The following is an 11,893-nucleotide window of genomic DNA, read 5'->3' as shown; positions in this document are numbered from 1 at the left end:
GCTCGACTAGTCATCTCGTAATGTATATATTGTAATGATTTTGTAATTAAAATCTTTTGTATAATAGATGTTTCTATTTCTTATCTTCATCCTCCTTTCTATACTGTATATTTAAGTTTAAACATCGAAAGTGTTAGTTCATAAGATTTTATAACATTCGCTACTAATCGACGAATGACATTTGTATTGTAAAATTTGATTAGGAACTTATTTATTATATAGGGCATATAAGAGAAAAAGAATCGATCAATCGGATTACTCAACCGGGATTTGAATCCGGATCTTATGATTGCTGAATAACTTACAAAAGTATTGCACAATAGAAATTAGGCGCTTAGATAATAATGTCGTGTGGATATTGTATTTTTACTTCCTTAAAAAACTACATCTGTTAATTTGCAAGTTTCAGAAAATAAATAGGGGCGTAATCACTACGATTTAAAATTTGGCATGCGCGTTTAAAAAATATTTTTTTATTACTGCAACCTTAGAAATACTGATTACGATTACTGTTCAGGGTATCTGTTGGTACGTGAAAAGTACCGTAGGTATGAATTCTGAATATAAAAATAAGAAAAAAGTTTATACAAACAAAGTTTATACAGTTTATTTTGTGTTGCAATAATGGTTGCTCGAAGTGACCATCATCATCTTCGACACGTTATTGAAATTTAACCTTCGTTTTGATACTAATCATGAAATTGGATGAAACAAATGACAAAGACCCAAGAAGACATAAATACAGTACTTGAAATATTTTTCATAAAATTCACTGTGTGTGTCGATTATATTTTGTTTTTTCGTAATATTTTAAAACGTGTACTTGCTATTTCGTTCGATAGTTTTATTAGTTACGGATCTAAACCAGAGATGGGGCACCTGCGGCCTTTAGGTGTCGGTATAGCAAACGCTTATTTTAATCGAAGAGAATTAATCATCACTTTTATTGTACAATGTTAACAAGTTTGCGGCTCTTATTGATTTATCCGTTGCTCTATAGTTGCTGAGGTAAGTACGAGTATGTAAAATAAGTCAAACCCATTTGTTTTATGGTTGGCGCGTTTTTTTATACTGATACGTGATATAGGTGTGATAACTTCTACGTACTAAATTTGGAAACAACATGCCACGCATGTCGTAAACGTTCGAGTAATTTATTGTTGTTATACTTTTCATTTCAAATGTATAAATATTATTTTATTTTGTTATTATTATGTTTATAACATTACACCAGATAATACTTAGAATATTATAGAAATATTAGCAAAGTTGATAGATCGTTACGATTATAAATACAAAATTGGTCACATTTTTCTAAACATCACATACGTGTGCAATAGTTAGTTTAATATTTTGTATAATAGAGTGTGTCAATTTCAAATAATCATAGTTATTAATTATCTAGAAACGTAACGTTAAGAAAAGATCGATTTTAAACACTCTAAGGTTGGATTACACTTTTAAATAGCGTATAGCACTATAGGTACATAAGTAGAATGTGAGCAGAGTTCATTTTGTTTTATGAAGACTAACTATAACGTTTACCCAATACCACCGCAACGAATTTCTAATAAATCGACGATATAAATGAAACCATTGAATTTTGTTTATATACTACATGGGTTTATGGTATTCTATAAAAAATATGATATTATCAATTTCAGAATAGTTATCCAAAAATTCCCCTATCCGAACAATCTTGTTTACTTACTAATACGGATAATCGAGGTTCTAATGTACATATAATTGACACTAAGTCACTTCTTTGTGAAATACCTTTCTTTAATATTCGATTCGATTCTTGCTCTAATAAAATCTCAATCATTAAAACATGTATACTTATAAAATACTGTGCGACTCATTTCAGGTTAAGGAACCTTTTTTTCATCTTGGAATTTTGTATAGATCTATCAAAAAATAACACTCTTGCAATTATTAGTAATATATCACTTTATAACTACCCTGACACATCATTTATAATCCCTGTTTGAATATGCTCGCGATATCTCGTATTAGTTGCCTACGTTTTTCGTACGTAGTCCACGAATACAATCGTAATGTATTTCTATTCTTTCATCTCTCAGGATGGTTAACTATGAAGCAACACAATAATCCACTCTTATTGTTTAATTTACAAAGTATTAGCTTTGTAAGTACACCACTGTATCTGTATGAACTTATATACTTAAATTCTCACAATCGGGAACATTCTGTGTATTTACTGTAGTATTTACTGAGGATTCGATAAGGCATAACTATATCTCCTCATCACTCGTAAAAATGTCAAGGTTCCCATATTTTCTAACGACATATTATTTACAATATGTTACCTGCAAACATTAGAAATTTGTTATCGTAAGCTATTATTAAAAATGCTTTCCTTAACTTTTACCCATAAATCTTAATACAATTCTTCTATCAAATATCTGTTTTCGAATTGTAAATGCATGTTTTGCAAAGAGATGCATATTATATATTATTAGAATAAAAAAATTGGTTTTTCGTTGTATTTTTTTTTTATTCAAAATACTTGTTAAAAAGTTTTCCACTCATTAGTAGTAAAAAGATCGAAAAAGAAAATTGGCGATTAAAATACTACAAAGTTTGAAATAGATTTTTTGTATATTTGTATTAATATTGTTTTGTATTTACAACATGTTAAGAAAATATAAAAAATAATGCTATAAAATTCAACTTTGCATTGTTTTCGTAAATTATTAATTATTGTACATTTAAGGGAAAACGTTGTTTGTCAATTTATGCAAATCAATTTATTTTATTTTTTATGTATTGGTTAGAAAATTCTGGTTCTTATATTCCTAATAAGTGATTTTACTCGATCAATTTCATCTCATGCATTTAAAATTGTCGTTTTTAATTATTAAACGAACGAATCTGTTCTATTAATATATTTGCACTAGATCATCATAAAGTCTGGATATTGTAGTCCTTAAGACATGTTTGTGTACTTCCACTATGGTGGTTGAAGTCATTATTTTGAAATTTGAATGTCATTGTGTCATGATCTTGTATAGAAGGAAGCAAGTTTCTATGGTAATGTTATCTATAATACTAATAACAATCCATTTTCGACAAAGCGAATCTAATTGAAAAAAAAATTACCTTTTCCTGTGCACCGAAAATATCCTATGCTATTAGCATCGTCGCTGCTGTGTTCACACTTTGATGTACTGTTTGTGGACTCAATTTTGATGGATGACCATTAATTTTTTCGGTACAGTATTATTTTATATTATTAATGTAAGTGTTAATTAACGCATGGAAACCGATTCAGGTCTCTCGTGATTTTTCGTTCATTGCAGATACCCAAGAAACTTCTTAGCCTTTTTCGAACTTGGTTATATTGTGACAATTAGAAGTTTTAAAATTAGTGTACTATGCAAATTACCTTCGAAACATATGAATTCAATAGCACAAGCATAGAATTTATCTAAAACTCAAGAAATCTTAATTCAGCCACTAATAACTAACAGTTAACAACAGTTATAATAGAATTATAACTTTCTTTCTCATAACCTGACAATTTCGGAACATAAGACAATTGTATGTTCCGTTTCTCTTTTTTATTTAATAAAATAAGTTCATTAGTTCAGATCTCAAACAGCCCTCTCGGAGATTGAAGAAATGTTCGATTTGTTTGATAAAACAGAAGAAACAACTTATTAATAGTACAAGAGGAAGAGTAATTCGATACTAAAAGTTGTCTCTACCACAATTGGTTACTAAATACATTCTTTTTCATAAATGAACTTCTTATATCTACTTCTGTTCAACTAACAACTAAAGATTTCTCTAAAATGCACAATAATTGATTACTTGCGTTAATAGTGCAAAGTTGAATTTTGTAGCATTATTTTTCGTGTACTCTTACATAATATTGAAAAAGAAAAAGATCAGTAGCTTTTAACTACGAACAATAAAAAGATCAAAATGAAATAAACTTACATTTTTGTTGAGCAGTAGGGTATGTATTATTACTAATATTTGTTGTGGTCACATTCAGCCATTGATAACGGTTATGAGAACCGGACAATTTAAAATTTTTTTCTAAAATATTTCATTAATTGTTAGTCATAATATATACAATTACGTAACATTTGTGTAAATTTGGTTTACTTTGAACGTTACGCGTGAAATTTAAATGGAATAGAATCGTAAGTGGTCGCATAATTTGTATGCCGATACGTCAAACAGCGTCATCCGAGGTTGTTCGCCGAAATTACGAAAGGGAGTGAATTCTATGTATACACTCATTGTGTCCTTTCTTTCCTTTCCCAACCATGGATGTTTTCACACCATCGGACACATCATGAATTTCAAGACTGACGCTGTAAACAGTCGACTCGATAATGTTGATACCAAAAGATAAAGTACGTACATTTTTATTTTAAATCATTTAATTACGCGACATTTATACGAAAATATCGATACGTGTAAATTGCAAAAAGCATTTTGTAGAATCGATACTATCGCAATGTTATGTATTTATATTACTGCTTCCATATGTATTTAAGTAAGTATTACTTAACACTTATTTGGAACGTTTCAACTAACCGTATACCATCCCTGGCAAAATACTTTCAATCGAACAAATATGTGAATAACATTTTCGTTGTCAGTACAAGAAATAACAGAATGGAAAAGTTAATTTTATTCGAATAAGATTTTAACTTGATAATAAATATTTCCTTTTATTTATAAAATACAAAATAACGAAGTAAAAGAGTGTTTCGGGAAAGAATCACTTTCATTCATAGGTATGTCTTTTGTATGAAATATTAATACTTAAAGGTTAAATTTTAATAATAGTATTTTGGGTGCCTCTCATCTTTTACATACTTAGTACGTGCTTCTTACTTGTACTCTGTTTTATAATGATTTATTTATTATAAATAAATAAAATAATGCCTAATGCACGGGCTAATCTAAAACAGAACGCCTAAGTAACTTTCTTAGCTTCAAAGTTATAAAAAAGTATTAATGATATAATTTGTACGATTGTGAGGGGCAAGTAAAATGCAAATAAAATTTTTCTTAAGCTTGAGCGTCATATTTTCGTATTTTACATTTTGTAGGTGACACTAAAACGAATTTATTGGATCAAAAACTTTCCTCCGTTTAGGTTTCTAAATGTTCAAAATAGTATCCTTTAACAGCGATATATTCTCTCAATCGTACAACAGCTTATAATGTTCTCTCGATAATTTTCAGTGTAAATGCATAAGTTCTATTTATTCGTTATTTCTAGTTTTCCGGGGTAGATTCCAGCCTTTTCGAGGTAAACGTCTTTTCAGAGGTTTTTCCATTAAAAAAAATTTTTGGATTGCGTTTACATTGGGAGTGATCGACTAATTATTAGAATTTATTATGTTTGTAAGAATGTTTCGATATCAATGGCCCTCATTGTGAATATTTACAAGATTAAATAATGTCATTTAATATTCCGTTTTGTTTAATTTTTTAAATCCAAGGTTGTTTCAAGGTTACACTGCCCTACACCAACACTGCTTCCAATTTTACTTGTGCAATGTAACTTTATCAAAACCGCATGATTCTAAAGATGCAAGCCAATAACTATCGTTCCTTATCGATCTTTTATTTATTTTTAAATTGCCACTTAGATGTAACAATCAAAAATCTTCATTCAACTTGCAAAAATCAAATTTGGTCAACGCCAAATTACGTCAGCCGATGAATTCGTTTTAATGTTTACTACAAGAAGATCATCATGAAAATTTCGTTTAGTGCAATAAAAACAAGTTGTACAAAATTTTGACTGTATCAACCTTGAGAAAAAAAGTTCTTCGCCCTTTAAACTTGAGCAATTTTAATCCAAATTGAGTATTTTCGGAACAGTGAAAGTTATTCGAGTGTTTCCTTCGAACCACACTGTATATGTAAATGACTTTTGTTGAATCGTATCGATCTATTGTACCGTAGTATTAAGAGTGTTTATGAAAAAGAATGTGCCTGCAACTAAATACAGCATTGCCTCGATTACTATCACGATTTCTGCCTCGTTAGTTGTTGCTGTTTCTCGCACTTCAATCGCATCTTATACGTAATATTACAGAACTCTTGGAACACTTACCTCTCTTGCTAACAGCAGTTCTTTGTACTTTTACACACTCTTACGTTATCGTTTGCATATCTAAACATCAAAGAAATATCCATCGTTTCTACATTTGAGCATAAGGAAGTATTTTAATTCAATGCAGAACGAATAAAAAAAGGCTAATTATTCCAAGTTAGGAAAGTACGAATTCGCAACGTACTTATCCATCTGGAAACGTAAAGAAAATGGAAAAGTAAGAAAATTATTCGTAGTCGAATTGTTTTCTTCAAAATAAACAAAGATTTGAACAAACATCGATCTATGACGTTTAAAAATCTTGTCACATTGTGTTGCGATACGTATATTAAATACCTTAAAAGCTAGACGTACATGTATGAAGTATTTTTGAACAGGTTAAGAAGACTGGGTACCTTAAAAAAGATTAATTTGGAACCTGTATTTCTTATGACACCATTTTTGCTTAAAGGAGACCTATTAATCACTTAAGTTTGCATCTATAATTCCGAAACACCATCTATATTAGTGATACCAATATCAAGTGCTTTGATTTGTATAATTAATTTCAATTACAAAATTTATTCTATACTTGTTCCACATTGGGACGAATTGTATCTTTAAAATGGTTGAAGGTAGACAACGATGCATTAGAAACTGATTCCTATTTACTAATACGATAAAGCTAGAGTATTAAATGCGAGGTAGTAGCTATATCCAACAATATGTACGTTAATATCGATATAATAATATGTATGTATAAGAAGTAATCAAGCAGACCTATAATTGAAATAATTTCTTCATTAACCATTTTCAAACATTAATGTTATAGTATCATTTCAAAAGTGTATAAGTTTATTAAAAAGAAACGTATAATTGAGACATTGAGTACAAAAACAACTCAACTTTAGTTAAGTTGTCTGTGTAGATTTCCTTATAATTGTATTTTTCGATCTCTTATATGTAAATATATGGAGTTCTAGAAGAACATCGTCGTCAATTTTTAACGCTTGCCTCGCGCTACCGCTAAAATTACAATTTAATTGTAAAATGTAGAATTATCCAAACCCCTTTTAAGTAAAAGGTGTAATTTAAATATAAATATTATATATGAAAAATGCATGAAAAAATCCTAAACCATTTCATGTAGAATTATGCAGTTACTTATCGAAAGGTTAGAATACTACGCTAAAAGATTTATTTCATAAAATTTTAAAGCTCAAAAACATTAAATTTACGATTTAAAAATTTGTGAAATTGAAGTGTTTACAAAAGAATATAGTTTTAGCTTGTAATGGGTAATTCGATACAATAGCAGTCTTCTTTACTTTCTAAAACTCTGCATAAAGAATTCTACATTACCACTTTTCTTCAAATGTACGCATATATTTGTTAAGTACAATAACATTTTTCAATCTTAGGAAATATTGGGTTATCCGGAAAGTTCGTGCCGATTTTTAAGGAAAATTCAAAGGCAACTCATTTCAATTTCGATATAGATTTATTGAATTATATAGTTGCCATTTTGTTCCACAACCTTTCTTCATTTTTCACGTAACTTCAAGATTCTATTCTTCCAGAAGTTCTCAGGTTTTTCGGCGAAAAAATTTTTATGTGATTTTTTATATCGACCAAAGAGTTAATATTTTTTCCATTAAGGCAATTTTACAAAGAACCAAATAAGTAAAAATCTGAGGGTACAACGTCTAATGAATCCGATGGGTGGAGTAAGGTATCCTAATCAAGCTCTAACAACTTTTGTTGATTAGTCAAAGACACATGAATTTTTCTTCAATTGCTGTCTTGCGAGCAATATTATTCTGAATATATCGTCTAGTTGTTCGATAGAAGCTTATAATATAGGATTCCTATCTAATCCTACCAGACACAAAGCATGACTTTCTTCGGATGGAAACCGGCTTTTAGGGTTGCTAGAGGTGGTTCATTTCGCTTTCTCCAGGATCTTCTCCGTTCAACATTATTATAAATACTTCATGTTTCATCTACCGTCACTACTTGTTTCAAAAATTATGTCTCCTTGTTGCGTTTATAGAACGAGTAACAAATGGAAATACGGTTCATCAAATTTTTGTTGTTAAATTGTAGAGAACCTATACATCAAAACGGTTTACGTATCCAAACTACACAAAATGCTCGTGGATGGTGGTTTTTGATATTTTTAACGTTTATGCTAATTCACATATCGTATAGCGTGGATTATTCTCGATCAGTGATTCGATCTGATCTTCATCAATGTTGGAGGGTCTAACCGAGCGTTCTTCTTCATCAAGGTTGAAATCACCAGCTTGAAACCTAGCAAACTACTTCAACACAGTTATTTTAACTGTAGCATCTTCACCACAAATAGCATATATTTTTTTTGCTACTTGTGTGGCATTTTTGCTTTTTCGATAAAAGAAAAGCATCAAATGTCTATAATGTACTTTATTTCCTTCTATATTCAAAAGCGTGTAAAACTTGCAAAAATGAATGTATCCTAACCAAACTTTTTCCCTAAAAATGTCTGAAACATCACCTTTTAAAATATATACGCATGTCAATTGTTTTCAATCATTTTGATATATATTCAGATCTATGCTAATGCCACTTACCGAAAATCGGCACGAACTTTCTGGACAACCTAATACAAATTTTTCATAAAAGAAACTAAACATAATGGTTTTAAACTTTCTTATTTCTCAACGAAAATAGCCGATAATTGCAAAAATAATTTTACTATGCTCAATTATATTCTGTTTTTCAACGAATATGATCATTTAAAATAATAGCATCTTAGTCGTTGTTTATTGCCAAGTGAAAAAATTACTCGATAAAATTAAAAAACTTCGATAGTTTTATCGATGTAACATAAAATCAATAAATGAATAAATAACTTTATTCGTCTTTATTTTCCTAAATCTTAACTCGGTTAAGTCATATTTCATTAGAAGTGCTCGTCGAAATAACACAGAAATTTGCAATATTTATAAACATTTGATTCTTCTTTTACATTTTTTCTGTCTTCAACTGTTTCAAATCGGACTTAGTTCCCCTCGGTTGTGCTTCGTATAAATAGGTGTGTATATTTTCCTTTCGTGCAATAACTTTGAGATAATAGTATCGATTCATAAAAACATCCATGGGACCGAATTTCAATAAAGTCACTTTTCTTATACGAAATACAAGATAATTTTCTTCCCCTGTCTGTTCTTAATTTATCTTTCCACGTAGAATCGCCCACCGTTCGCGTACGTGTGTCACTTATTGCACGACACCCTGTACAAGTGGCATGAGGAAATATTCCCAAAACGTGCATAGCACGGATTAAGAAACACTCGATGTAGATTAAAAAGTGTCGTAGCCTGACGTAAATGTTAATCGATAACGATCGCGCAACAACGTGAACTTTTGGCAACGGGGACTGTGAACCAAGGTGGAGGATTAGCTCAAGTTGGTAGGTGTGTAGCAGTGTTCGCGGTTTCGTCGTACGACCTCGAGCAACTCCTATGTATCTTCGACGTATTGGCATACAAGTCGCGTGTATACGCGCGACGATATGAAGAAACATAAGCGTGCATACTCATCGGCCTTTGTCGTGTGTAACGTCGCAACATTTATGAGGAGGTCATCCGATGGCTAAAGAAAGAGGAATCGGCGGACCGAATGGAAGAAGGGGTAGGGATTAAGTGGGGGCGGGGTGTATGCGTGTGTAGCACGGGTGTCCGGACGTAAGTTTGGGTGCAAGGAATAGCTCGGTTATTGCTGACGGATGACACGAAAACGCCACCGGTCATCACGTGTATAAAAGTACGAGGAATCATACCCCGAGGCATCAGTCCTCTGGCGATCCTCTCGCAAACCAACATGGCTGGAAAGGTAAGGCAAACGCTCCTCGAAGTGCAACACCGATCGAGGGTTGCACTCGTTGAACTTAACTTCGATCGACGCGAATCTCTGCGAGACAAAAGGAAGTGACGACCTGGATGCGCGCTCCTTGGATGGAAGCTCAATGGTTTTGTTCTTTCGACTTTCAACATAACGAAACGATCAGAAACTGTATCTATACGCGAAATAAGACGATACTTTCAGACATTTAGTGAAAATATTATTGTAGTAATCATATAACGCGAAATGTTTCATATTTTACTCCAATTTTGGGAGAATGATGCCGGAAAAACAAGAAAAGTATTTGAACAAAGTTATTTTTCACATTTGATGACATAGCACTATGTAGGGTTAAATGTACATTTATTTGTTCCATTCTTCGAGCAGTATACAATGTACGTAGCGATTCAAAAACCGCTCGTGTTCTAACGAAGCTAACGTAAACGAAGAGTAATGAGAGGCAGAAACATTTGAAAGTGTTTCTTGCAAAAATAATCGGCAATTGGCGACTGATAATCTACGATTCGTTCGCATTCGTCAACCTTTAAATTTTAGATTCGGTAGCGAAGCAAGCAACTATGCGCGAAATCGGAATGCTTCGTGCGAGCGAACTTTCCAAATTTGCGTAGAAACGTGAACGTGCAACTAGTTATTTTGAATTTCAGCTCATCGTACTTCTAAGCTTGGCGGCTATTTCGAAGGCGGCGTTGATACCGGCGGCGAAGCTCGAAGAATTGGATTCGGTCCCTCGGTACAGTTTCGCGTACGACGTACAGGATGCGGTGACGGGTGACTCGAAAGCTCAATACGAGACGAGAAACGGTGACGTCGTGCAGGGTAGCTACAGCTTGATCGAGGCAGACGGTACTCGTCGCATTGTCGAGTACACGGCGGATCCGATAAATGGTTTCAACGCGGTGGTCAGTCGCGAACCAGCTACCGCGGTAGCCGCGATCGCAGCGCCATTGGTGCCTTACGCGCCTGGCATCGTCGCCTCTGCCGCAGGTACACCCGTTCTACCCGCAGCAGGTGCACCCGCGCCCCCGATTCCCGCCAGCGGCCCGGACTCCGACGTCGAGGTCGTCGAAGCAAGATCCGGTCCCTTGGTCGCGGCTGCGCCGACGACTCGCGAACAGCAACTACGACAACAACAGGAGCAACAACTCCAACAGCTGCAGGATATCGAGAGGCAACAACGGGAACAACAGCAGCAACAGATACAGCAACAATCAAGGCTACAATTGCAGCAACAGATTCAGTCGCGCCAACAGGAGAGGTTAGAACGGGGACAGGAGAAGAGACAGGAGCAGGAACAACCTCAGCGGTTGCAACGACTCCAACGAGTGCAGCAACAACCGCAAGACGTACCGGTGAAAGCTGTCGCTGCACCGCTGCGAATCGTGCCGAAAGCTCAGCAATTGATTCAACTGCCCGGATCCAATGCTATCACGAGTTACACCAACTACCCAGTCGCGTATGCCTACACGGCCGCCTATTCCTCGCCTTTAGCTTACGCAGCCCCCGTTTCTTACGCACCGACTGCACCGATCCTTTGAAATATCTTTCAGCTCGCATTTTCGAATACCCGCCTAATCCATATCGATGTTTCCCAATAAAATTCCAATAAATTTATGTTTACAAAGAATCATGGAAAAATTGATTTATTACGTGTACTCGAGTTCCCGAGTTTCGTGTACATCGACTGTGAATGCATAACCTAAGATTTTGTGGAACGGTAGTCTCGCGTTCGTGATCCAAAGACAATATTAAAGCAAATATTACAGCTGCGAGCAAAGGTTACAAGTTTATGCGCTCTTCTCGTCGGAAATAATCGAATATGAAAATCAAGTAAAAATGTTCACTTTTCGATCGACCTGTTCGATCTATTGCGATTACGAAAAGGAGAAATTGAAAATT

General features: G+C 33.5%; 1 protein-coding gene across 1 annotated transcript; it reads left to right on the top strand.

The window, feature by feature from the left end:
• The first annotated feature begins 9,829 nt into the window (after window positions 1-9,829).
• On the top strand, window positions 9,830-11,582 carry Cpr3 (cuticular protein 3). The gene is made up of 2 exons (XM_076307200.1): window positions 9,830-9,967; window positions 10,642-11,582. The coding sequence occupies exons 1-2, from the start codon at window positions 9,956-9,958 to the stop codon at window positions 11,530-11,532; spliced, it is 903 nt and encodes a 300-aa protein (XP_076163315.1). The 5' UTR covers window positions 9,830-9,955; the 3' UTR covers window positions 11,533-11,582.
• The last annotated feature ends 311 nt before the right edge of the window (window positions 11,583-11,893 follow it).

The sequence above is a fragment of the Ptiloglossa arizonensis genome, chromosome 3, assembly GCF_051014685.1.
Source record: "Ptiloglossa arizonensis isolate GNS036 chromosome 3, iyPtiAriz1_principal, whole genome shotgun sequence".
Lineage (NCBI taxonomy): Eukaryota > Metazoa > Arthropoda > Insecta > Hymenoptera > Colletidae > Ptiloglossa > Ptiloglossa arizonensis.
This window is presented reverse-complemented; position numbering and strand designations above follow the sequence as displayed.